This window comes from Athene noctua, chromosome Z, assembly GCF_965140245.1.
Source record: "Athene noctua chromosome Z, bAthNoc1.hap1.1, whole genome shotgun sequence".
NCBI classification, from domain to species: domain Eukaryota; kingdom Metazoa; phylum Chordata; class Aves; order Strigiformes; family Strigidae; genus Athene; species Athene noctua.
The window spans coordinates 31,156,848-31,179,537 of NC_134077.1; the positions used below are offsets into that span (position 1 = coordinate 31,156,848).

Genomic DNA, 22,690 nt, shown 5'->3' on the forward strand with positions numbered 1-22,690 from the left:
GGTCTACCACCTGCTAACAACATCCTTATACTTGTTTCAACATGACTCCTGTATTGGGACATGTCTTTATGAGCTTTGAGAGACAGCAGTCAGTGAAAAGGTGGCTGAAGCCCAAAGCAAATCAGGATATCTCAGAGGCTGCTGTGTGTCTCTCATCAAGTTGCAATGGCCCAGTTTAGATTTAAGGCTAGTAGTGCCAAAATAAAAGCAAAGCTTTGCTGGAAGGCATTCTTTATTTTGTAAAGCATAAGCAGTAAAAGGCAGTCCTGATAGCAGATAAATGCGTATCACAGTAATTAATGTATCACAGTAATTAATGGTTTTTGCTTAGTTTTCACCTGCCATTAGTACTATGAAGATCAAAAGAATTACTGTTCTCCTGTATCATGTTACTATTGTAACAGGGTAAACGTACCCAGCTAATGCTCCTAGAGCTTTATATTTTAGTATACTGCAACATTAGATGAACTGGGGAACAGAAACTCTCATTCCATTAACTGACTGAGGGCAGTATCTGTTACTACTCCAAAGGCAAATGAAGTAAAAGAACTGTCTCTTTCACATAAATAAAAATTAGTTTTCTCTAATAAATGGAAACATTTACCACTCACTGACAACGAATAAAACAAAGGCAACAAGAATTTTTTGTAAAATAGGAAATTAAATACCCAGATGGAAAGAAGGCATATGTTTCACAGAAGAACAGTCATCATGATCTGAAGTGTAATGTTCATTTGGCTGACTGGATGAGTGGGCACATTGTGTCAAATGCATGAATTTTTTGTAAATACTTGTGGTTTGTAATTTTTCTTAGGAAGGCTGACTCACTGCAGAGCTTTACTGCTGTGTGCAGGTGTAGGCACTACACAGTAGCACATTATTCCTTTTTTACAAATTTTATACATTTATACATTTTATAAAAGACGAAAATCAAATTTCCAAAGCTCATCTACTCTAAATCTAAGTACTCTGGTGGTTGTTGTTCCCTCACTGTACTTAGCCATTTTCTTACAACATCTTTGTGGGGAAATATTCCTTCAGTATTTCTTTAAAATTTAGCTTTTATAATATTTTAAAAGGAAGCTAATGAAACATTACATGTTAATCTAATATAGATTAGGTACAGGTACAAAACTGGGTAGAAAACAAAGTGAAAGACTATTTTTTGGTAATTACCATTTTTATGGAAGGATTCATTGAATGAAAGATGACAGTGATCTACCATAGGCCTGATGTGATTTAATATTCTCATCAGGGATGGAACAGGGATAATGCATATTATATTTGCAAGTGATACCAAACAGCTGTAGCATAGCAAGAGAATTCAAAATGGTCAAAACAGACTCAAGCAAATGTCAGTAAAGACAAAATTCAGCAGGAGATGTGAGATTTTACCCCAAGGTCTGACTAAACCACTTCAGAGATCCAAAATGAGGACCCTATCAGTTCTGAATATGATCACAAACTGAACGAGCCCCCCAACAGTGCCATGTTGCTACAAAGTCATACTTCCTATGACAATGTATAACTAGCAGGATAGTGATGGTATTTTAGGTTGGGCATGAGGAATATCTTTTCTGGTGCTAGATAGCAAAGATCTAAAGCAGCTTTTCTGCAGAGGTTTTGGGATCTTCAGCACTGCAGATGTTTAAGAAAAGGTTTGACAAATATCTTCCAGCAAATGGACTAGATAACCTCCTGTGGCTCCCTGTCGATCCAAACCACAGGGGTTGACCTTGAACTTGTGTAACTCACTATCACTCTCTCCAGAATAGCTTCTTCTTTATCTTGACACAATACTGCAGTGGCTATTACATTAGTATAATATTAAGATAGAGTCAGTGAAGTTTGACCCATCCAAGAAGCTACAAAAATCTGACATATTTGATTAGAAAACCTTGATTCACATTGCTTAGAACTTTGGCACCTTTATTATGCATCTAATTTAATTGGCTTTGGACAGACAGACAGAAGTATATTCAAGCAAAGTAATAAGTAGTATGTTATGCATACCCAAACAACTTCTAGTGACCATTTCAACACTTCAGTACCTCTGTGACCTGAACTAGGGAAATGACACGGAGCCCTAACACAGTTAGTATTGTTCCTTCTAAAAGCCATTGACAAGTTTATAATCCTTAGTGAAAACTGTTTCTGCATAAAAGGAATGGGGTTTTTTTATTGCATAACAACTCCCAGAAGTGTTTATGCAGAAGACATTTTTGATTTTCCTCTCTCCTCTGAATGTCTGGAGACTGCAAAGGCTCGTGGAGCTCACAGCCACTGTGGGCAGACACAGGAGAGGTACAGGGTGAGTTTTGTGCAACAAATGTATTGTCTTGGAGGAACTGCTGGCTGGTGTGCCAAAACCAGAAATTACCACTTTCAGAGGGTTCTCAAGGCTAATCAGGAAAGTATGGGACCTGACAAGGGCTGACAAAAGTAAAGGAAGGGACAGAATGGAGAAGGGAAGAAATAAAAGTCCATCCCTAAAAATAGGTGTAGGTAAGGCTAGTACTGTGATAATGTGGCTTGCTGCCTAGGTGAAGAAACTGTTGAAATGTTAGGTATTCTAGAAATAACCCAAATCCTAGATGCCTCAGGTTGGACATCCAAGTGAATAAATAGGTTTTAATTTTTCAGTCTCTGCTCACTGCCTGTGTAATGGGTGACATTCTCCCACAGAAATACTCTGAAGATAAAATTCATCAGTGCCTGTGAAACACTTAGACTAGGTAGTGATGAGGCTCAGAAAAAAAACTCGTGACGAGATGAATCTTTTTGTCTTCCAAGTAGGGTTGGAAGTGCATATAAGTAAAGTACAGAGATAATTGTTAGGAAACAATAAGGAAAAACAGTGTCTGTAACCATGTGGTCAATGCTCCTTGGGAAGAGGGATCCTATAAGAAACATTAGCATGTAACCAGGAAATTAAAGCAGGCACATTGTGTATACACAAATTGCTGAAACAAGTTCCATGTGTAAGCTTAGCCTTGGTATTTCATGGTTCAAGGTTAAAGTTCAGGTTCTTGACTTTGCACCTTAATATCATTCTCACATAGCATTACAGAGGTGCATTTATTGGCTACAATGGAAGAGGTGGCTGCAGTTTCCACTAGGATATGCGTGTATCTTCCTCTCCTCTCCCTTAGATTCTGACTTAGTAGCACGAGGTAGAGTTGACAGCTATTACGCATTGGTTGAATGACACATATATTAATACACTTCATTTATTTCTGCTTCTGTAGCATACTCAGTTGGTGTGACGGACTACTTCAAAGTATTTCAGAGACCTGATTTATAGTACAGCCACATGAGCATCAAAGGCAAGGGTGTGAATCTTGATGGTCTAGTGGAAAACTATTAAACACCTAAGAACTATGTTAGATTAGTATGTTTGACAGAAATCTAAAAAATTTAATACCTAAGATCTTTCTAATCACAGCAAATAAAAGAATGATGGCATATCATAACATATAATGTTAAAGGACACAGAACTATCACTGAGGTGATTGAATCATAATTTCTAGATAAAGTGTGCATGTACTTGTTATTTGGAAAGCTTCCAGGAACAGCATAGCAGAACGGGAGTACCACAAGAACTTGGGAAGACAGTAAGAACATAATGATAGAGTCATCCACAGAAATGTAGATGCCAGAGAACAGCATTTCTGGATAGAAAATATTTGCATATCTTGAACTGATTTTTTCAATTTCTTACTCTACATTTTTAAATCTTAAAAAGACATCTGAATGTAATATACTGAACAGCAAGGGGCTGAGTTCAGAGATAGAGTAAGGGGAAAGGAGTAAGTGGAGGGGGGTAAAGAAAAGCAATTTGTAGATAGTAACTTAGGGATTTGGGCCTGCAAATACTTTATTTGCAGGAGACATGTGACTTCAGTGTTTATGAATACTTCTGCACCTGGCCAAAGGACTGCTCTGCAAGGGTGGGGCATGCTAATTCTAATCCTCACTCCCTGAGGAAGAAACAGTGTAATGAGTGGATTTTCCTCACAGAAAAACAGTTCTTAATTCAAGGACTGACATGAAACAGAAAACAAAATTTCTCGAAGTTGCTCCCAACTCTATGGTGCAAGGCACACGGTGGAGGGTTGTAACGGCACGAATGTCAGCCCTGCCATACTGACCCCTCACGCAAGGAAGACAAGGTGAAACGCCGCGCAGTGTTTCAGAGGAAAAAGGTGGGTAATGGGAGGGCCAGAAGTGGAAGCGCTAAGGGCTTCTCCTCCAGCGGGAGCAGAACGTTCCCCGGCTTCGCTCGCAGCAGGCGCTTCACCTCCAGGATGTAGGCTGACATCTACTCGAGGCTGCACCCACGCCTCCCGCTGCAGGCAGGGAGAACCCCGGGATAGCCAGCTTTCCACGCCGGGCCGAGCTGCCTAAAACACAGACACGTGTGGACGCTGCCTTCACGGGGCAAAGACTTTGCGGTGGTCCGCGAACACAGACCGGCTTCACGGAACTGTGTGAGAGCAGCGGCCCACCCTCCCGGCGGCCCCTCCCGGCCTCGAACCGGCGGCCACAGGGCGTGCGCGCTCCCGCCGCCGCCCTCCCGGCCCCCTCCTGTCACGTGGCGGGAGGGGGCGGTGCGGCCGTCACGTGAGTGCGGGGGGCCGGGGCTGGCGGCCGGGGCTGGAGGGGAAGATGGCGGCGGAGAGGGATCCCCCGCCGCTGGGGGAGACGCGGCCCGCCGACTTCGAGGAGCTGGACGACGGCGAGGACCTCTTTACCAGCACCGTGTCCACTCTGGAGGTGAGAGCCCGCCCACCACCGCCGGCCCTGAGCCCCGCGGCCGGGTCGGCTCCCACCGGGCCCTCCCCTCCCCGCCAGGCCGCGCTCCTGACCGGGGCCCCCGGTTCCCCAGCCGGCCGCGGGCCTTCACCGGCCTGGCCCTCAGCTGCGGTCCCGCCACCTGCCTCTGTTCCGGGAGCGACAGCTCCTCGGCGCTTTCCTCCTGACGGGCAAGTGGCCTCGGCTCCGAGAGGACTCGGTGGTTGCCCTGAGGTCTTCTCCTGCCAGAAGAAACCGAAAACTCTTTTTCCAAATACCGCTATGCCAGGTCGTCGCTTTCCCTCGTCTTACCCCCTTCTTGTACTACCTGGGTACTAAGTATTTACACCTTTCGTCTTGTCACGACGCCAGTTTCGCTGGTCCTCCCCCTCTTAGACTTTTTGTAGATAAGTAACAACCCTTTTCCTTTCTTTGGCCTCTTTCAGAGGCTTCACCCCCTTCTAGTTTGTAAAAAACTTGAGAAACTTACTTGTCTCTAAGCCTTCTTCCTCCGGAGCCGGCGCAGTGCTTGGCAGCGGGGGCTCTTGGCGCCCCGCGGCTGCCGAGACCTGCCTGCCCAGCGCCGTCCGGCGCTCGCCTCCCAGCGTGACGGACAGTTAGTTACGGGCGACCGAAGGCGGGAGGCGTGCATACATGCAGGGCGTTGCGAAACCTGCAGTTGTTCAGAGAAATCAGTCTGGAGGATCCGAAAACTTGTAGGAGATGCATCTCTAAACCGTGCTTGCTTTTCATATCAGGAGTCTAATGAAAAAAAAACCCCAACAACCCAAACCCCAAAACAAACAGCAAACCCAGAACAACTGTATAGATAAATAGGCCCTCATTCTGAAAAATGCTTATGTATTCATTCATTATAGTGGGAGCTTTTCGTCCTGAGTTGTTGCCGTCATGTTTCACTTGTGTGTTTTGTCAGTATCTTCTGGAAGAACTTTGTTCTTCCTGTAAACAGTTACGCATTAAAAAAGAAAATTATTCCTGTTCCTCTTTCCCTGAAGACTTTCCTGTCCCTGACCTTTACAGTAATAGGATCAGTACATACTTCTTTGTTTTACTCCATTTCTTGTCCTTAACAAAAAAAGGACAATGTACAAAGAGGCTCTAAAGTGTATTTTAAAGTCATTTGCCTTGAGTCGCTTTATTTTTTTCTTTTTATAGATGCATAATCTGTGCATTGGTAGAAAAAGATCTGTGGAAAAATGCTGTGAAGGAATAGCAAATGATGTGAACCTGCAGTTGATGAGAATTGTATTAATGTACTTCTGTGAGTCTCTGTGTGATACAGTATGTATTATTGGAGTCTTGTTCTGTGCACTAAGAAAGACTGCAGTATAACATAAAAAAGGTCTTTACTGATACAGTCTAGAATTAAAGCTGCAAGAGATAAAATAGATTTAGTGTTTAATCACAGTTGCAAAAAGAGATCTTTGTCTTAATGCTTAAAAATAGTTACTGAAAACTCTTCTAACTGCAAGAACTGGTAAATAAGTGCACTTTTTAATGGGTTGTCTGACAGTTCCGTTGTGCTGCTTGCTTTTGTAGACAGTCTATTTGGAAGAAATTAAGTAAGTAGAAAGGGGAAGCCTCGTTGCTTAAAGGGAAGCTTTTAAAAGCTTTGTCAGTAAAGCTTTTTTTGACATCTAATCAGCTACAGCATTTAGGGAGGACCCTTAATCTGGTGATTTTCCTGCAAATTGGGAAGGAAGATGTCATGAAGATTGTTTTTGAACTTCTCAATAGCTTGAACATACATCATGAACTCAAGTGTATAGGACATCTTAGTCCAGAGAGGAACAATTATCTCATGTTGTGGGCCTTGTTAAACTTTTGTTGTATTGTTTTAATCCTGTAAGTAGTCATGATGTAGCCGTCTCTAAATGCCAATGGAAGTTTTGTAGTAACAATAGAATGGCTTCATGTTATTTATAGTTGGTCGTGTATTTGTTTGCTGATACCAGAGGACAGAGCACGGCAGAGGACAGTGAGGTCCAAAGCCAGTTTGTGGAGGCTGTGGTACTTTGAAAGGGTTCCCAACCGCTTTATCTTGGAGCTGATTTGCTTTTTGCATGATTAATTTCAATGCCCTTCCTATTTTTTCTTGCTTTCTTGCTTTCATTGTCTTTGCGACTTATAACATGCGTGCTGTTCCTTTCTTAACTGTGATTTGATTGTGCAGTGGAGAAGCTATAAGATTTCTAATAGGTCTTCCAAATAGCTTCCATGTTAACAAAGTCTCAATTTAGAAAACGCATGCTAACTCATCTAAGTTTCTTCTGACAAAATATAAATTCAGTGTATATTATGAGTGGCAAATATGAAATATTTGAATACAGGAAGGCTTACTGACTTCGGTGCTAATCTGTATAATTAAATTAAGAATATTGTTTATTTCAAGTTGAATTCTCTGATGTGAAGAAACTGGAGTTTTAACTTTCTTTGTGCACATACACTTAATGCCTTGAATTAAACCCTTTTAATTCTAGAATGTAGGATGTTAAAAGATCACACTGAACTGTAACACCTAGCATTTCTAGGGTGTGGTGGGAACACATTCTAGGACTTGAAAACTTACTGGGTGCCAGAGAGTGAGAATGCTTCCCCCTGTGAGCACAGAACACCTATGAACTCTGGGCACTGGGCTGAGCAGCAGTTTGTCTGAGCTAATGGGGTGCTCATTTCCTCATCGTATATCCACAGTGCATGAGAGCAGTAGAATGATTATTTGGTTTTCATTGTGCCAACCACATTGTAATGTCTGGAGAGCTGCTTCCATGAAATTCATGGTCACTGAGTGGTCTCCATTTAGCTGCCAGAATTGCTTTCATAAATGAGAACAGCCAGACTGAATCAAGCAAATGGTCTAAGCCATGACTGCATTTACAGCTATACTCTGTGGTGGATGCTGTGTGATGAATATTGCTGATGATTATATCTATGTGCTGATAGTCATCTGCAGTGCTCTCAGGTTTTTGTAGCTCAAGGACTTTCTGAGCTCTAGGTATCATTACAATATCAATAATTTTCTGTGGACTTAGCTACTTGCTAAATTTCCAAGTGCATTTTTAAATTTTTTTTTTTTAAAAAAAAGTGTCTCTGATACACACAAGAAGTTCTGGAAGTTAACTGTGCATTATGAGAAGAATCATCCCCTATTATAAGTTTGTAATCAATGACTGCTAATTTGCTGTCCATGTCCTCTTCCACTGTTAAGGAGAGACTGCAAACAATTGTATGAAAGTTACTTTTGGCAACATATATGAAAAAAGTGCATGTTAGATTTTCTGAAAAACGGTATCGTTAGTGTTACTCTCATTTCATCATTTTCTCCTCCTTTCTCCTTGCCCTAGTCTGTTTATCTGCCATTTCCCTTGTTTATCTGTTGTGCCACTTCATTTACCCTAAAATTCTCACTTACTTCTGTATTGCCTGTCTCTGTGTTTTGTAAAGCAGGTGCCATGTGAACATGTAGCTAATGAAAAGTATCTCTTCATGTCAACCAGTATTTATATTCGTGGGGTTTTTGGGTTTTGGGGGGGGTTTTGAAATGGAAGAATACATGGAGGCACTTGAAAACAATGAGTAAGCAGAGGATGAGGTAATTTAGTAAAGACTGTCATTTGGGTCAGGGTGTGTATATAATCTCATTGCCAGTTTATCAGTTTATGTCAAAGCTCTGCAATATGTATTTGTATTTTACACAGAAGGCAAAACATTAGATAGGCACAGAAGTCTAGATGTCTGTAATGATATCCATTGAATTTAACAGTGATAATTATAGAGGAAGCAATAAAGAGCCCATTGAGAGGAAGATATTAAGTCCTTCAATGTTGTACTATACTTTTCCAGAAAACTAGGTCTGTATCCAAGATTAATTGGTGTAATTCTACTGGAAGTGTGTGTCTTGTTCCTTGGTGTTAAATCCAGGCTGTAATGGAAGCATATGAACGTTCATTCTAGTGTGGTTGCTTGTGTCCTCTTACTTTCTGCTGGCAATGTTACTGCCCTACTTTGAGTCTGTTTTCTCTGCCCATGCTGTGGTTTATGAGATTTTGTAACCCTATTTCAGACAAATAGCTGGATTAATTTGAACAGCTAGAATAGTGTGATGGTCAACTTTTGTCAACCTACTGTATTCTGACTGAAGGAGGCTAGGAAGGGCTCAGACAAATATGTGAAGTGGTTTGGGGGGGACCCTACCATTAAGAGAAGGGAGGATGTCCAAACATCTAGGAATATAATTTCAGCCAATAGAAAACATGAAAACTTTTTTTTGTTTCTTCTTAAATCAAAGCTATAAAGTACTTAGTTATTGCCACTAAACATAATGCACAATAAAGGAGGAGAAAATTGGACTTGTTATTGCCATTGCAAATTAAAATGGACCCATAGGCCTCTCACCAGAAACTTGTTTTTTAGAAAACAAGTAAAGCAGAATCCTGACTATCCTGCATACCTGAATGTTCTGACCATCTTGGTTGTTGGATGCTTTGCCTGACTCTTTCAGCTCAGAAGTCACTCAGAAATTTCACAGGCACACAGCTTTCAGGAAATGGACATGTTTGTGATATTTTCTGAATTGCTGACATCAAGTAAGTTTGAAATTTCTAAACAGCTATGCTGTCTGTGTATCTGGACAATTTGTTGATTTTTTGCAGGGCAGGGAGAAACAGAAGGCCTTCGTGCTGTGTAAGCACTGTTCAGCAATAACTAAAACATCCCTGTGTTGCCAACACTGTTTTGGTCACAAATCCAAACCATGGAGCTATACAACCCATTATTAAGAAAATGCCAAACCAGCACATAGCTGAAAGGTTATTTTAAAGAAAAGGCATTTTACCTATAAATCATCCACAAAACTTAACTTTAATATATACCATTATTAAAAACAGAACTTGACATTTATAACAAACATGATTTTATTATATCTTTATATAACAAATAACACCCAGGCAGAACTTGCATTTCACTGGAAATTTTCTTATGAGTCACTTTAAGACTTTGTGTCTTGTATACAAATTATGCCAACTGCATGAATAAACTTTGCTTCTTGAGCTTTCTGAGGTGCCTGTAAGGTTTATTTGAGTCTGCTTTTGCAGGTATTCTGCAGCTGTGGTGTGGGAAACCAGGTTATATGAAATTTGGAGAAAGCTGTAACTGGTACACTAACTACAGCTGTGAAAGTTGGTATCCAGTGCAGAGTGCTTGGCTTTCTTTAACAATGGCAATGGACAGGATCTTTCCCAGCTCACTAAGAGATCCATAATCCTACCAGGATTTGATGGCATGTATTTATAGCTATCCTAGGAAAAATCTGTTAGTTTCTTCAAAGTGGCGATAGCTTTGTATTGACTTCTGGTTAACTTGTTGCTCTGGGTATGGCAATACTTGTTTTTTTGTATCATGCCATAAGTTGATCAGGTTTAAGTGTTCAGGGTGAGTTTTGTGTCTGGTAGGGTTTCTTTTTCTGATTCAAAGCCAAGTATAGTCGAAAGTCACCATCAGTAACTAAATTAGCTACCTCATAAAACTGAGAAGATAGACTGAGGAAATAGCTTGAAGATGTGAGTATTCTCAAAGAGCTCTTTTCTACTCATTTATTAACTAAGAGGATAATTAAGGAATAAAGTGGAAAACCCTCTACTATGTGCATCAAGTGTTCAGGAAGGCTTATCTTCCTTGTACCTGGCCATATTACACCTGTTTTTCATGGAGGTGAATTGAAAACACGAACTGCATGCCATTCTGTATCTGTGGTATTGTGGGGCTCCTCACTATGCCCTAAACCTCAGATCTATCAAAATGTAAGTGGGTCCCTGTTTGAAGTTGAGTACCAGCAACTGTTTTGGAATGAGTATCTGTAGTGTTTTCGTAAAGAATTGCTTTTGCTGACAAAACTTTAAGCTACTTGAACCTTATCAAGCATTTCTGCGCTCTGCTGTTCTAGCTGAAGGAAAGGATCTTGAACTCGCAGCTCTGTGCGGTGCTTCCTGACTATTTCTTCCAGCATATGCTACTTCTGAGTTCTGAAATCACTTAGAATTGCTGGCTATTATGTGTGACACATACTGTCTATACTACCATTTGTAGAAGAATTAAGCGTGTCAAGCAGTGAGATTTTCTTAAATTTCAAAGTTAATTTTGTCTAAGTTAGTTGCAAGTCTTGTGATACAACTTAAGGATCATGCTTCACAGAGTGAACAAGTACACCTTTATTATCCCTGGGCACTTTTATTTGCTGTGGAATCATTTTGGCATTGGTTTAGTATGAGATGTACATGTGACTAGCAGATTGGTTCCTTGTAAGGTTATGAACTCTGCTACCTGCATACAGTTCCTGAGTGCTTCTGCTCTGACTTTCTTTGCAGGCTCTAGGGCAAAATCCAACAAGCAGTTTGAAAGGCTGCTCCTTTCGCTGCTCATCACTTCAGTTTGTTTATTGGTTTCCCCACGTTATATTTGGTCTTTTCAGAGTGACAGTCTTTGGCAAAGGGAAGGGGATATAACTTATTCTGTCATCTGAATGGAGCAATTCCTTGTTGCAACCATAATCTGGTTTATAGAAATACAAATTTTTGGTGTTCTTGTATTTGTTTTCATCTTCCATCTATCTTCAGCAGGGAAAGCCTTGAGCTAACACCTTTTCTAGGTCAAGAGAGTCTTGATTTCATACGTCCTTCGAAAAACTATTTTGTATTGTGTCTGAACTTGTCTGGCAGCATTTTAACTGTTTCTTGCTTACTTCCTCTGTACCAGAATTTCAAGTGACTGAGCTGTGGGAAGATATGGGAGCCAGGGTCTTGCTCTGTGCTGCTTGAAGTAAAGCAAGCTATAAGGAAGGCTTCTCCCTTAGACCTGTTGCCTCTGATACATTTATGAATGTGAAAATACAATCTGGATGGTCTTTTTCAGTGGCTGTTGAGTATTTTTCAGGCTTTTAAAAGTCTTTTGTAGCTTGTGGTATTTGTTGAAATGTAGCCTGAAATGTTTACTATCTGTTTTGATTTGTGGTTCTGAATTTAAATTATGACAACTGTATGCAAAACTGGGAAGCAAGTAGTGACACAATTTACAGATGCTCCTTTTAAAGTGCCTGCATTCATAAATAAATATGCTGTTGTTGAAAACTGCTTAGCTGGGTATTTTGGATGACTTTGAGAAGTGAATCCTGCAAATTTTCTAGTACTATGGCAGTAAACGTAGTTGATAACTTACTTAACACGGATTTTCCATCTGAAGCACTTATCTTCAGTTAGATGTGTATTTATTTTGTGAGCTATACATTTGGTAGCCCAGCTTCAGGTTGCTTTAACTTTCCTGAGTGTCTTTAAGTATTTCCCTTTCACAGAGCAGGTTCAAGTCTTCAGTAAATTAGAAGAACTGTATCTATGGCAAGCCTAGCTTCCATGTACAGAACAGTGTGACCCTCTGTGGCGATAATCTCCAAATTCAACTTGTTGCAAAGCTATCAAAATTTCTTATGGCTGCAAGCAGCCTTGAATTATTTGGCTAGCATTAACACATTCTTCTAATCTCTGAAAAAACTAGTATAAAGTACTGGGACATTTCCTTTATTATTTTTCTATATACAAATCCAGATTTAAAACCAGGCCTTTCCAAAAGGAACTTAATAATCAAATTACAGTTTGCAATACCAATAAACTTACTTTAGAAATTTCTATAGCAGTTTTTGTTTTCATGTTAATTAAACCTGAGGAAATGGGTGACTTTTTTTTTTCTCTGACAAAGAAATGAAAAGAGCTGTTGACTAGCTTGTATCCTTTGTTCATTGTTCCCATGCTAGGAGTAGGAAATGGAAATAGCTGACATGGTTTCCTTTTTGTACATCTTGCCTTGTTTCTTTGCAATGAAAGAATGTTTGTTGCAATAATTCTTATGTATGCCATGACACATGGCAACTGGTTCTCTGCTAATTCTGCTAATTATTTCACTTTTTTTTTTTTAAACAGTCAAGTCCTTCATCTCCAGAGCCAGCAAGTCTTCCTGCAGAAGACCTCAGCACAAATTCCAATGGTCCAAAGCCAGCAGAAATCATGTTAGATGATGACAGAGAAGACCTCTTTGCTGGTAATTACTTTCTTCTTCTAATGTGTCAGCATAAATTCTTTTGCTCTTGGGCTGAAAGCAACTTGTTTTTCTGGGAAGGAGGGTTAAAGCCTTTTAAGTTGTTTGACAATGATGTACAGATTTTTCCTGTGGTACTGTATAACATAAGTTTGTTTATTAAATACAAGTTTCTCAGTGGTGTGTACTGTCAGTGCGTAATGTGGCAGTGTTACCTGGTTAGTAACGTGTTCTGCTGACAGTAATAATAGTATTTATCATTATGTAATTAATAATATTCAAATCTGTGTATAAAAACATGACTTAAGTTGCATCCTTGTTTTCTACTCAATAACCATACATAAGCTGTCCCAGTCTTTTACAATTATAAGGAGAAATAATTTAGATCATATGGTAAGCTGGAGGGTATTTCCTTTCTCTTAAGACTGTCATAATGAAAATGTAACAAACTGACATATGGGACCAGTCCTGTCATTTCACTAGTGAATGATTCTGTCTCTGATACTTGACAATACTGCATGTTTTGGAGAAAGGTGTGTGAAAGTTCTGATAAGTAATCAGTCAGTAGATGACAGGTTTCTAATGCTTCATTAATCAGTCACTGTTGGTTTTTGACTGTCCTAACATGTTATGGTTGCTGTCAATCACACATGTAGGAGCATTAACTATTCAGGAAAGGAGGTGTAATATTTGGAGTATATTATGTACATCAAAAGATGGTTCTGAATGCTGCTTCTCAATACTTTTCCTATTGCTGCATACTGAGTTGGCAGCTGGCAGTCTGCTTAGAATACACTCTTCATCTCATCTTCGTTGATTCACTGATGTAATCATTCAAAAAGAAACTTTATGGCTTTTAGTTCAGGGCTGTTTTGTATAGATACATGTATATGCATGGCCATTACATTTGTTCTGAATTTGCTAAATTTCTGTTTGCATATACTTGAACTTATATTTGCTCATGACAGTGTTAGAATGTATTGACTAGTTTGCTAACTCAAAGTGTTTTAAGAGGGAGAAAAAAGAGTAGGGGTGTAGTCTTTTTTTTTTTTGTATTTGTATTACCTGATCTTATGACTTATAGAGACCAACAGTGCTTTAGTGATGAAGCTTTTTAGTACTAGTAATTTGGTTATTTCACATCAGTGTATAAAGTGGCTTTTTGTAACCAGAGAGCTATCTGGAATGCATATTTTAGGAAAAACAACTCTCCTTTTGATAATATTGAGAAAAAAAATGGCTGGAGTAAATATTGAGGGGAACCAGACAGAAGGAACAAATGTTAGCAGCTAGATTGTTTCATATGAAATGAATGCTGTGAGGAAAACACCCAGAACTGATTTAATGAGTTTGAATTTTGCTATGGAAGACATTCTCTTAAATGCATGCAGCACTGAACCGAAAGCATCTAACATACTGCATGTCTAACACAAATAATACTGGTCTTTAAAAAGTCAATTTATATACAGACTGAGGCTAGTACAAACTCAAATGGGGGAATAAAAGTGTGATTTGTGGAGCCTAAGACAAGATATTTCGCAGTGTCCTGTTCTACAGAGGAAGTTTGCATAATACAGTTGTACCCTACTGGTGAACTTCTGTCTTTGTGTCACTGTCAGCATAGGCATTCTCATAAACTATGTCTGATTTATGTACTCACAAGTATAATTATTTTTTTCTCTCTTAGAACTGTTTTGCTTGACAATTATGTTAATCCATACAATTAACTTTCTGATACTGATTCGCAATAAATAGAAAATGTGAGAAGGCAACATGAGATATCTATTTTATTGCTTCCAGCATGAATGTGTAAGACTGGTTTTCTATGAAAGCAGGAATTAAATTACAAGTGAGTGTGACTGGACCTTTTTTCTTCAACATGCTAAAATTCCAAAGAAACCTATCTTGTCACAGCTTACAAGAAGAGGAAGAGAATGAAGTTCTACAGCTTTCTAATTTACGTTGTTATTTCATTTTGTCCTGGTTCAGCTAGGATAGGGTTAAGTTTCCCCAGCAGAGACAGGGAAGGGGTCTTCAGCTGGGTTACTCATACCATCCTGACTGTCAGGTCTGGCGTGGCAAAACTTTTTCCTTTGTGGCTTTGGTTGCAGGAAAGTAGGTGCAGGCTGGCTGTGTCCACTGCAGTATTTCTCTGTATATCTTTTGTCTTGTTCACTGTTATTACTGTTTATCACTGTTATCATTGCTACTGTTGTTCAGATTGTTTATCACACTGTTGTATTAAATTTCTCCTTATTTTAACCGGGGTTTGTGCCTCACTGCCAGCCCGACCAGCTGAGGGTGGGGGAGGGCAACAGCAACGTGGTCTCCGGTCCCAGCAGGGCCTAAACCAGCACAATGTTAGATTATGACACTATAAAATCCAGGTAAAGGAAGTCCTATGGGTGGCTTCTGAAAGGAGGGGGGCTTAAACAACTCAAGTTTTCCAGACATATTTGTAAAAAATGTGATTGTATGCCTATTGTAGACTTGATATATCTTCATTATTCCAGCTAACAATACAACCTAATGGAAAACGAGATGAAAGAGAATAAATTGTATGATTTCCTGTGCTGTTTTAATGCAGTTCAGAACCTGGGATTTTTTTAGGCTTTTTTTGACTATACCTAAAACCTCTTTGTGCTTCTGCAGCAGTTACAGGATAGTTTGTGTTCATTACTCTGTGGTGACTCACAAATGAACTATTAAAACTGGGTTTCAAAGGTGGAAGTCATTGAGTTTACCAGCTCTCATTAGAGACCAGTAACTTTTGCTGCTGCATTCATTAGTATTGTGATTCTTGGTTCTGTAAAAAAGCAAACTGTCTTGCTAGGCCCACTTAAGCCCTTTCACTCTAAGAATAGAAGTCAGTGTGTTGATTATTTGGCCAAAAATAATTAGTTTATCTTACCTTGTAGAACTCTTGCATGTGGAGACCATAATGGTCCGTGCTCCAAACTGGCTAGCATTAAGAGTATCCTGAGAGGCTTTGGGGTGTGTCTTAAAACTTGGCTGTCCATAAGCTTTTACTGTAGAGTGAAGAACTAGAAACAAATTAATCTTGCAAAATTTTGGCGTAAAATTCTGTGTATAACTGCAGAAACATGCTGTGGACTGCCTGTGTAGGATATAGCTATTTGTGCCCTTTGCCTCTAGTGCTCATAGCTGATGAGCATGTCTGTGAAGTTGTATCAGTGCTGTGTCACCTTTTTCAGAAAAATGGAAAAATTACAATTTTTCCTCTAAGTCTGATAAAAGATTACTTTTTATATTATTTTTTCAGCTCTGAAACATGTTTGGCAATGCATCATCTTATGCAAGTATCTAGCTACTGCGACCTGGGGAAAAATTGAGGCATTGAGTGATGGGGTCTTGATGGGTTTTTTATTGGTTTTTTTTTTTTTTTTTGCTTTTCTTCATGTTCTGATAGGTTTCTTAGACTTTTTTCATGGGAGTTGATACAGAAAAGGAGATGCTAATTCTGTGGACCAGACAAGATATATACTTTAAGACTAGCTGAACAGCAAAAGTTACCAGCTGATGGTGTTGTCATGTGGTGTGTCTGATCAGAAGAGTTTGGTGCAGATGCCTTGCTGCTTTTTAGAAACTGATTGTTCAGTTCTGGGTCTCTTCTGCAAAAAACAAATGCACAAAAGCATGTGAACCTATAGTTTTGAAGTCAGAAGAAGGCCTTATTAGTAGCTGACTGTTCTGTTAAAACTATCTCTGCTCTCATTAAGAATATTCTTAGTACTGCTTGTATAACAGTAAGGGTCATGGGATATGGCTTAGGTGTAGTAGTTCTCTCAGTTCTGTTAGGGTATCTGTCTTGAAAATACTGCTATGCCTGGAGAAGCCTCTTTTAATAGCTTGTCCTCTGTCCTGGACAACAGTTTCTACTTTAGTTTACTTTCATGTGTATGTGATTACCTGAGTAAACTTTCAAAGATGATAAGCCAATTTAAGCACTCTAGCCATGTCAGGATGTTAGAGGTCTGAAATTTGTGTGTGTGACCAATAAAAATAACTTACTCAGTTGAAGTGAACTGCTAGTGAGGAATTGCAAACTTGAACTTCCTAAGATGATGTTTGACAAATGCTGGTAGTGAAAAGTAAAGAAACAAGAGCTGTCTAATGCTGAGATTGAGCCCTATGCTTGAGTGCTGATGGAAACTTTGCGTAGCTGGTTGCAGAATGTTAATTAAGCATAAATAGTTGTCATCTTCAGCAGGATGAGATGTTTTCATGTTCTTCTGGAGTTACGCATCTTGACAGAGATCCATAACAAAGACTGTTTATGGATCATAAAGTAGACATTTATGTGTAGAATCTTATAGCATTAGATTGGTGGAAGTGCTTAGTATGTGCTGGTAACTGCCTTAGCTGATATGAATGTTGGATCTCCATGTTTTCTTTCTAAAAATTGGGCAGAACAGTTGCCTCTCTTTGTGCAAGAATAACTTATGCTTTTGAGAACTACCCAGGAAACCAAAACATCTAGATTTCATTTTTCATACAAATACTAATACAGAATATTAAAAACCAACCAACCAAACAAACAACAAACCCCACCAAAAATCTCACACAGAACCACAACCTATTACCTAAGTTTTCAGGGGATAATCTGAAATTAATAAATCAAGCAAATGTTTCTGAAAGTGACATAGTTTCTACTCTGAAAATGTAGCAAATTAATCTTTCCATGAAAAAAAAAAGCCACAAAACAAACAGAAGAATTGTCAAGGAGTCTTTTTAATCTAGACCATGTCATTTGTTTTCTCAAAGTGGAAGAATGTATGTGGAAAGTGTAAATGCCAGAGTTCATCAGAACAAATCTGTTTCTTGGGAAATAGATTGTCAGTTTATGTACTAATCAAAGACTGCTTTTCTGAGGGGAGAAAAATAGCTAGAAAGTGTAAGAACCTGCTGTTTTATATAAAGCTAATACTTCTTTTTAAATACTTTTGTTTTAAATAAAAAGTACAACCTCCTTGTCTCTGTTCTGCACTGTCCCACCACTCCCTTCATCTTCTCCCACCACTCTTTTCCTTTTAACTATTCTAGATTTATGTAATGTGCAGGATGCATGCAAAGCTGGGGGTAAGAGGTAATGGGAGGGAAGATGGCACAAGTTCTCCTTTCTTCCTAAAAGAACTGACCTGCTGCTATCAAACAGATACTATTTTCTCTTGGTAAATTCCTCCAGGAAAATAGAAAAGGAGGGCTAGTAGGCAGCACCTTTAAAAATTTGCTCATGTCCAACCAACCTGAGGTTGCATAGCTTTAGAAATACTGGTGTGCATTAAGTCTAATGTTGCTGGCTTTACTGAAAGGAAACCTCCATGACTTTCCAACTGATTGTTCCTGCTGCTTTCTCTTCTACAGAAATAATGCACCAGCTTAGCAGTAGCTTCAACTATCTGCTGAACAGTAGCAAGGGGGCTAGTCCTGGTTGGATTTCATGATACTAATGGGTGTATGAATACAAGCCTGAAAAAGAGGAGTGCTGGGAAGGAGTAGGCTCCTGTTTCATGTGATAGCAGTGCTGGTTTCTTACATTGAATTCACACATTTTTCATTAATTCATACTTTTATGGTAACAGGAATGTTTTCTGAGCTGATGGAAGAGAAAACTTTGAATTGTTTCATGACTTATTTTGTAAGTCTGTCTAAAATTTGATAGTACAGAGAAGTACTTAATGGTGATTAGTGGTTTGTTTTCCAAACACACATGCTGGAATATAGCTGGTTATAGAAAAATTAATAATTGATTGGAGTGGCTTTATTTTTTTAATATTTTATGTCATATTAAGTTACATATGTATATATATGTTCTGATAAATGTTTCTGTGAAATAGTCATTTGTGTTAACATATAACATACATGTTGAATGCTGTTAGCCACTGAAGGAGAGGACTACCTCTTTTCCATGTTTATGGAAACCAATCTAAAAGGGGGTTTTTTGCAACTGCCGCAGCATAACTTCCCACCTGATCTGAGGTTTTGAACTAAAGATCTTTATTGGTTTAAGATGCAGTATCCTTCCTGTGGCATTTGAGGGCAGAAGGCATCAGCAGGGTTCTTCAAAAAGATTTAGCTTTAAGCAATGGTAGGGAAAAAAATGTTTTCAAAGACAGCTTTTAGATAATCCTTGTTCATATTAAAAATGGGAAATACCAAAAAGGGCTTGCTTTTAATTTTAGTTTGAAAATACTATGGAAATCTGTAATTTGAAATTGGGAAGAGCATTGCCAGCTGGTTGAGGGAAGTGATCATTCTGCTCTGCTCAGCCCTGGTGAGGCCATCTCAACACCCAACCCCACCAGTTCCCACAGTTATATACTGAGCATGACATCATATGGTATCAAATATCCCCTGGGCTAGTTCGGGTTAGCTATCCTGGCTGTGCTCCTTGTCAGTTTCTTGTGAACATGAACTCTATCCCAGCCAAACCCAGGACAGAAAAAAAGTTGAGGTTTGTGGTGGTTTTGTTGGGGTTTTGTTTGGGTTTTTTTTTAGTGGTGAGGGTGGTCAAGGACTGCATGCATTGTACAAGGAGGAGGTGCTTTCTCCATCCTTGGAGATGCTCAAAACTCATCTGATTGGTCAGCAATTCTGTGAACATTCCAGAACATGTGATAACAGCAGATCTGGTCAGCCTCAAGCCAGAATGAGGCTTTAAACGAGGTTAAGGCATAGTGACCTCGAAGTTTGTTTTTTCAATTTATTTTGAGCTTCAGTATCAAACAAAATTTAAGCACACAGTCATTTTCATCTCTGAGGTAGAGAAACATGGTTTTATTCATTTATGAAAAACATCAAGGGTCGGCAGAAAAAGTTTTACAGAAGAATGGGAAACAGAATAGCTATGTATAGAATATAAATAGAATGGCTAATAGAATATTTCTAAGTGGCAACAAGGATAAACCTGAATGGATTTGATATGTTGATTATGAAAGATCATAATATTGCTTTTTGCAGTAGTAAATGATATTGTTCATTGGATATTATTTCCACTTCTGTTTTTATGTTGCTAGTAGATTACAGGCTGTTCTGGAGAAGCAAACAATCCTATGTGAGACAAAAATGAGACTTTTTTACATGCAGTATAACTGTTTCATAAATTTTAAAGTAGATCTGATCTTTAAAACTCCTCTTTTCTTAGTTGTTGAGTAAGGACTAGTTATATTCATTATATGCACTACGGTTTAAAAAGAAGAAAGTTGGTGTATTTTCTTTCAAAAATTCGGCATTTCATATAGACAGAAGTTGCAAGCACAGATCTCTTCCAAATTGGGTAGTAAATGTTTTTGGTAACTTTGTATAGCTCAGAGTGGATCTGTTTAGTGCCTTTCTACCTCCTTGGTAAAGTACTTGCCACAGGAAGTCTAGTTTGTAACAAGATGTGGGACCAGTTGGGAAGTCAATTTTGGTATCAAATGTCTGTCCTGTGGTCAATGTTACCTGTTAAGGAGCTAGAATTCTTGAAAATGAATGCTTAGCAAAAACCCCAGCATTTGTTATTTAAACTAGAATGGGTACTTCTCTATACCCAGGAAGTAGTTTGCCAGTGGTAAAACCAGTTAGTGGAGGAAAGCATGTGGGATTTGTAGAGCAGAGGCTTACATTCCCTTTTAATGATAGATCAGCTGGCTACAATCTGAAGAAAGTATTCAGTTTCTAGTGAACTGTTTTAAGCCCTAAAAAGACTGAAGATAAATAGAGACTAAAGTCATACTAGTCAGAATGTCTCATGTGCTAATATTTTACAGGTTGTGGGCTTTTGGCAGCGTTGAGGGTGGATTATTGTCATGTAACTTCATTTTACACATGACTTAGTCTACTCAGTTACTGATTTATATGACTGAATCAGCTGTTGTTTGGAGTGCAAAAACTAAAATTGGTACAGGTGCTGAAAAAGCTGCTGTGCTAAAAGAAATTAAATAGTTTTCATAATATTACATGCAGAAGTAAGTGACTTATCACTTGTGACTACTTTGAAAAACTCTTTATCTAACAGTATATTTTTAAAAAAAGCAATATTAATCTCACTTTAACCCACTATGCACTAGAAGCTCAAATGTCACATCTAGTTTTAGCTATGTGTTGAAAGAAATTATCTGGCACAGATGGATTCTATTTACAGGTGATCGTATTAAACTTGTATATTGTCATCTTTTATTGTGTGTGTTTGTTATCTTTGTGATGCATATCCATCTCTACTGCACAAAAGCTACTTTGCTAACTCAGAATATTTATCTAGAAGCAACAGAAGAAGTTTCATTGGACAGTCCAGAGAGGGATCCAATACTTTCACCGGAACCTACTCCTGCAATCACTCCTGTAACACCTACTACATTAGTAGCTCCCAGGATGGAATCAAAAAGTGTAACAGCCCCTGTGATTTTTGATAGATCCAGAGAAGAGGTATGTAATGAACTTCTAAATTCCTTGGGTTTTAAAATTTTTTATTCTAAAATGACAGTTCTTTAATGTTGACTCATGGGATCATCCTTTGCTAAGGAGAAGGATGTAAAAGAAATCTGTTTACTTGGCATACAAAGTTTTGTGTGAATTTGACTCAGAAAAATACCGTAAGAATTCATTACTTTGATGATTATACTGGAGACCTATAGTGTGAGGAGTAAGAAGCTCCATTCCTTCAGAATACATACGGTGAAAGTGTATGTAGGAGCAAGCAGTGAACTTGATACAAGAGAATTGTTAATGATGTAGAACTACTCATATGAGCATGTTACAGGTTTTAACTTAAATTTCTGAAGCTGTTGTTAATAGGGAAATGGAGGAAGCAGTTTTTAGCATTATCCTGCATGCTAACAAACAGCTGAGGCTAATGGTACTTTTAACATTGCTATTTACACTTGACATTCCATTCAAAGCCTGGGCATTGCTAATGCCATTCATTCTGGACTGTTCTCTTACTAGACAGTGGTTCTGTTAAATGAGTTTGCAAACAAAACTTGTCTGTGAGTCGGTGGCTGCTCCCCCAGATACCACGAGATGGCATTTTATTCTGAGTTCTACCCCCTTCAGCCCTGGTGCATGGTCCCTTCTGCCATGGTATTTCTTAAGACCTCTGTTTTTATCAAACGTATATTATATGAAAGATTACAAAACTCTGCATGATTAGAGCTCAGGCAAGTATCAGAAAATTCTCTATCTGTTACTTTTCTGTTCCCAAGCTCTTCTGCTACAGATAACATTAATAAAAAGGAGATACAATGAACATACCCCTAAGGTAAGTATTTCTAAAAATTTTGAGGCCAACCAGTCCTGAGAAAAGTCTGCCATACTAAAAGCTTTTGCAGGACGACTTAAAACGAAAATCGTAGAATAATAGACTCATTTAGGTTAGAAAAGGCCTTTAAGATCATTGAGTCCAACCGTAAATGTAACAGTGCCAAGTCCACCACGTGACTTTTGTTGCAGTGACAATCAATGTTAGAAATTATATTCATTTAACATTGGATGGTGAGTCTGAAAGGGGTTTTTAATCGTACAAACATACTGACTTTTCCTCCTCCTTCCTCTTATACCCTTACCCTTGTAACCATACATAATATGAATTCACGTTACCATGTTAAATATGGCATATCTTTTTCCTAGATTGAAGAGGAAGCAAATGGAGATTTGTTTGATATAGAAATCAATGTATCAGACCCAGAGAAAGTTGGTAAGTTCTTTGAGCCTAGTAAGTCAGATGGTAGACTGTCTTATCCCTTGAAGACTATTTTAGCATGAGATTTTAGCATGATTTCTTATTTAGGTATCTTTT

The 22,690-nt window shown here is 38.8% G+C and overlaps 1 protein-coding gene across 3 annotated transcripts in view; it reads left to right on the top strand.

Moving 5' to 3' along the window:
• The first annotated feature begins 4,642 nt into the window (after positions 1–4,642).
• SNX2 (sorting nexin 2) overlaps positions 4,643–22,690 on the top strand; it is a 32,296-nt gene continuing 14,248 nt past the window's right edge. For all 3 annotated transcript variants that reach the window (XM_074931770.1, XM_074931771.1, XM_074931772.1), the window contains exons 1-4: positions 4,643–4,776; positions 12,780–12,897; positions 21,158–21,321; positions 22,522–22,588. In XM_074931770.1, the coding sequence (XP_074787871.1) occupies positions 4,669–4,776; positions 12,780–12,897; positions 21,158–21,321; positions 22,522–22,588 (457 nt within the window). In that variant the 5' untranslated portion in view covers positions 4,643–4,668. The remainder of the gene's footprint in view (positions 4,777–12,779; positions 12,898–21,157; positions 21,322–22,521; positions 22,589–22,690) is intronic.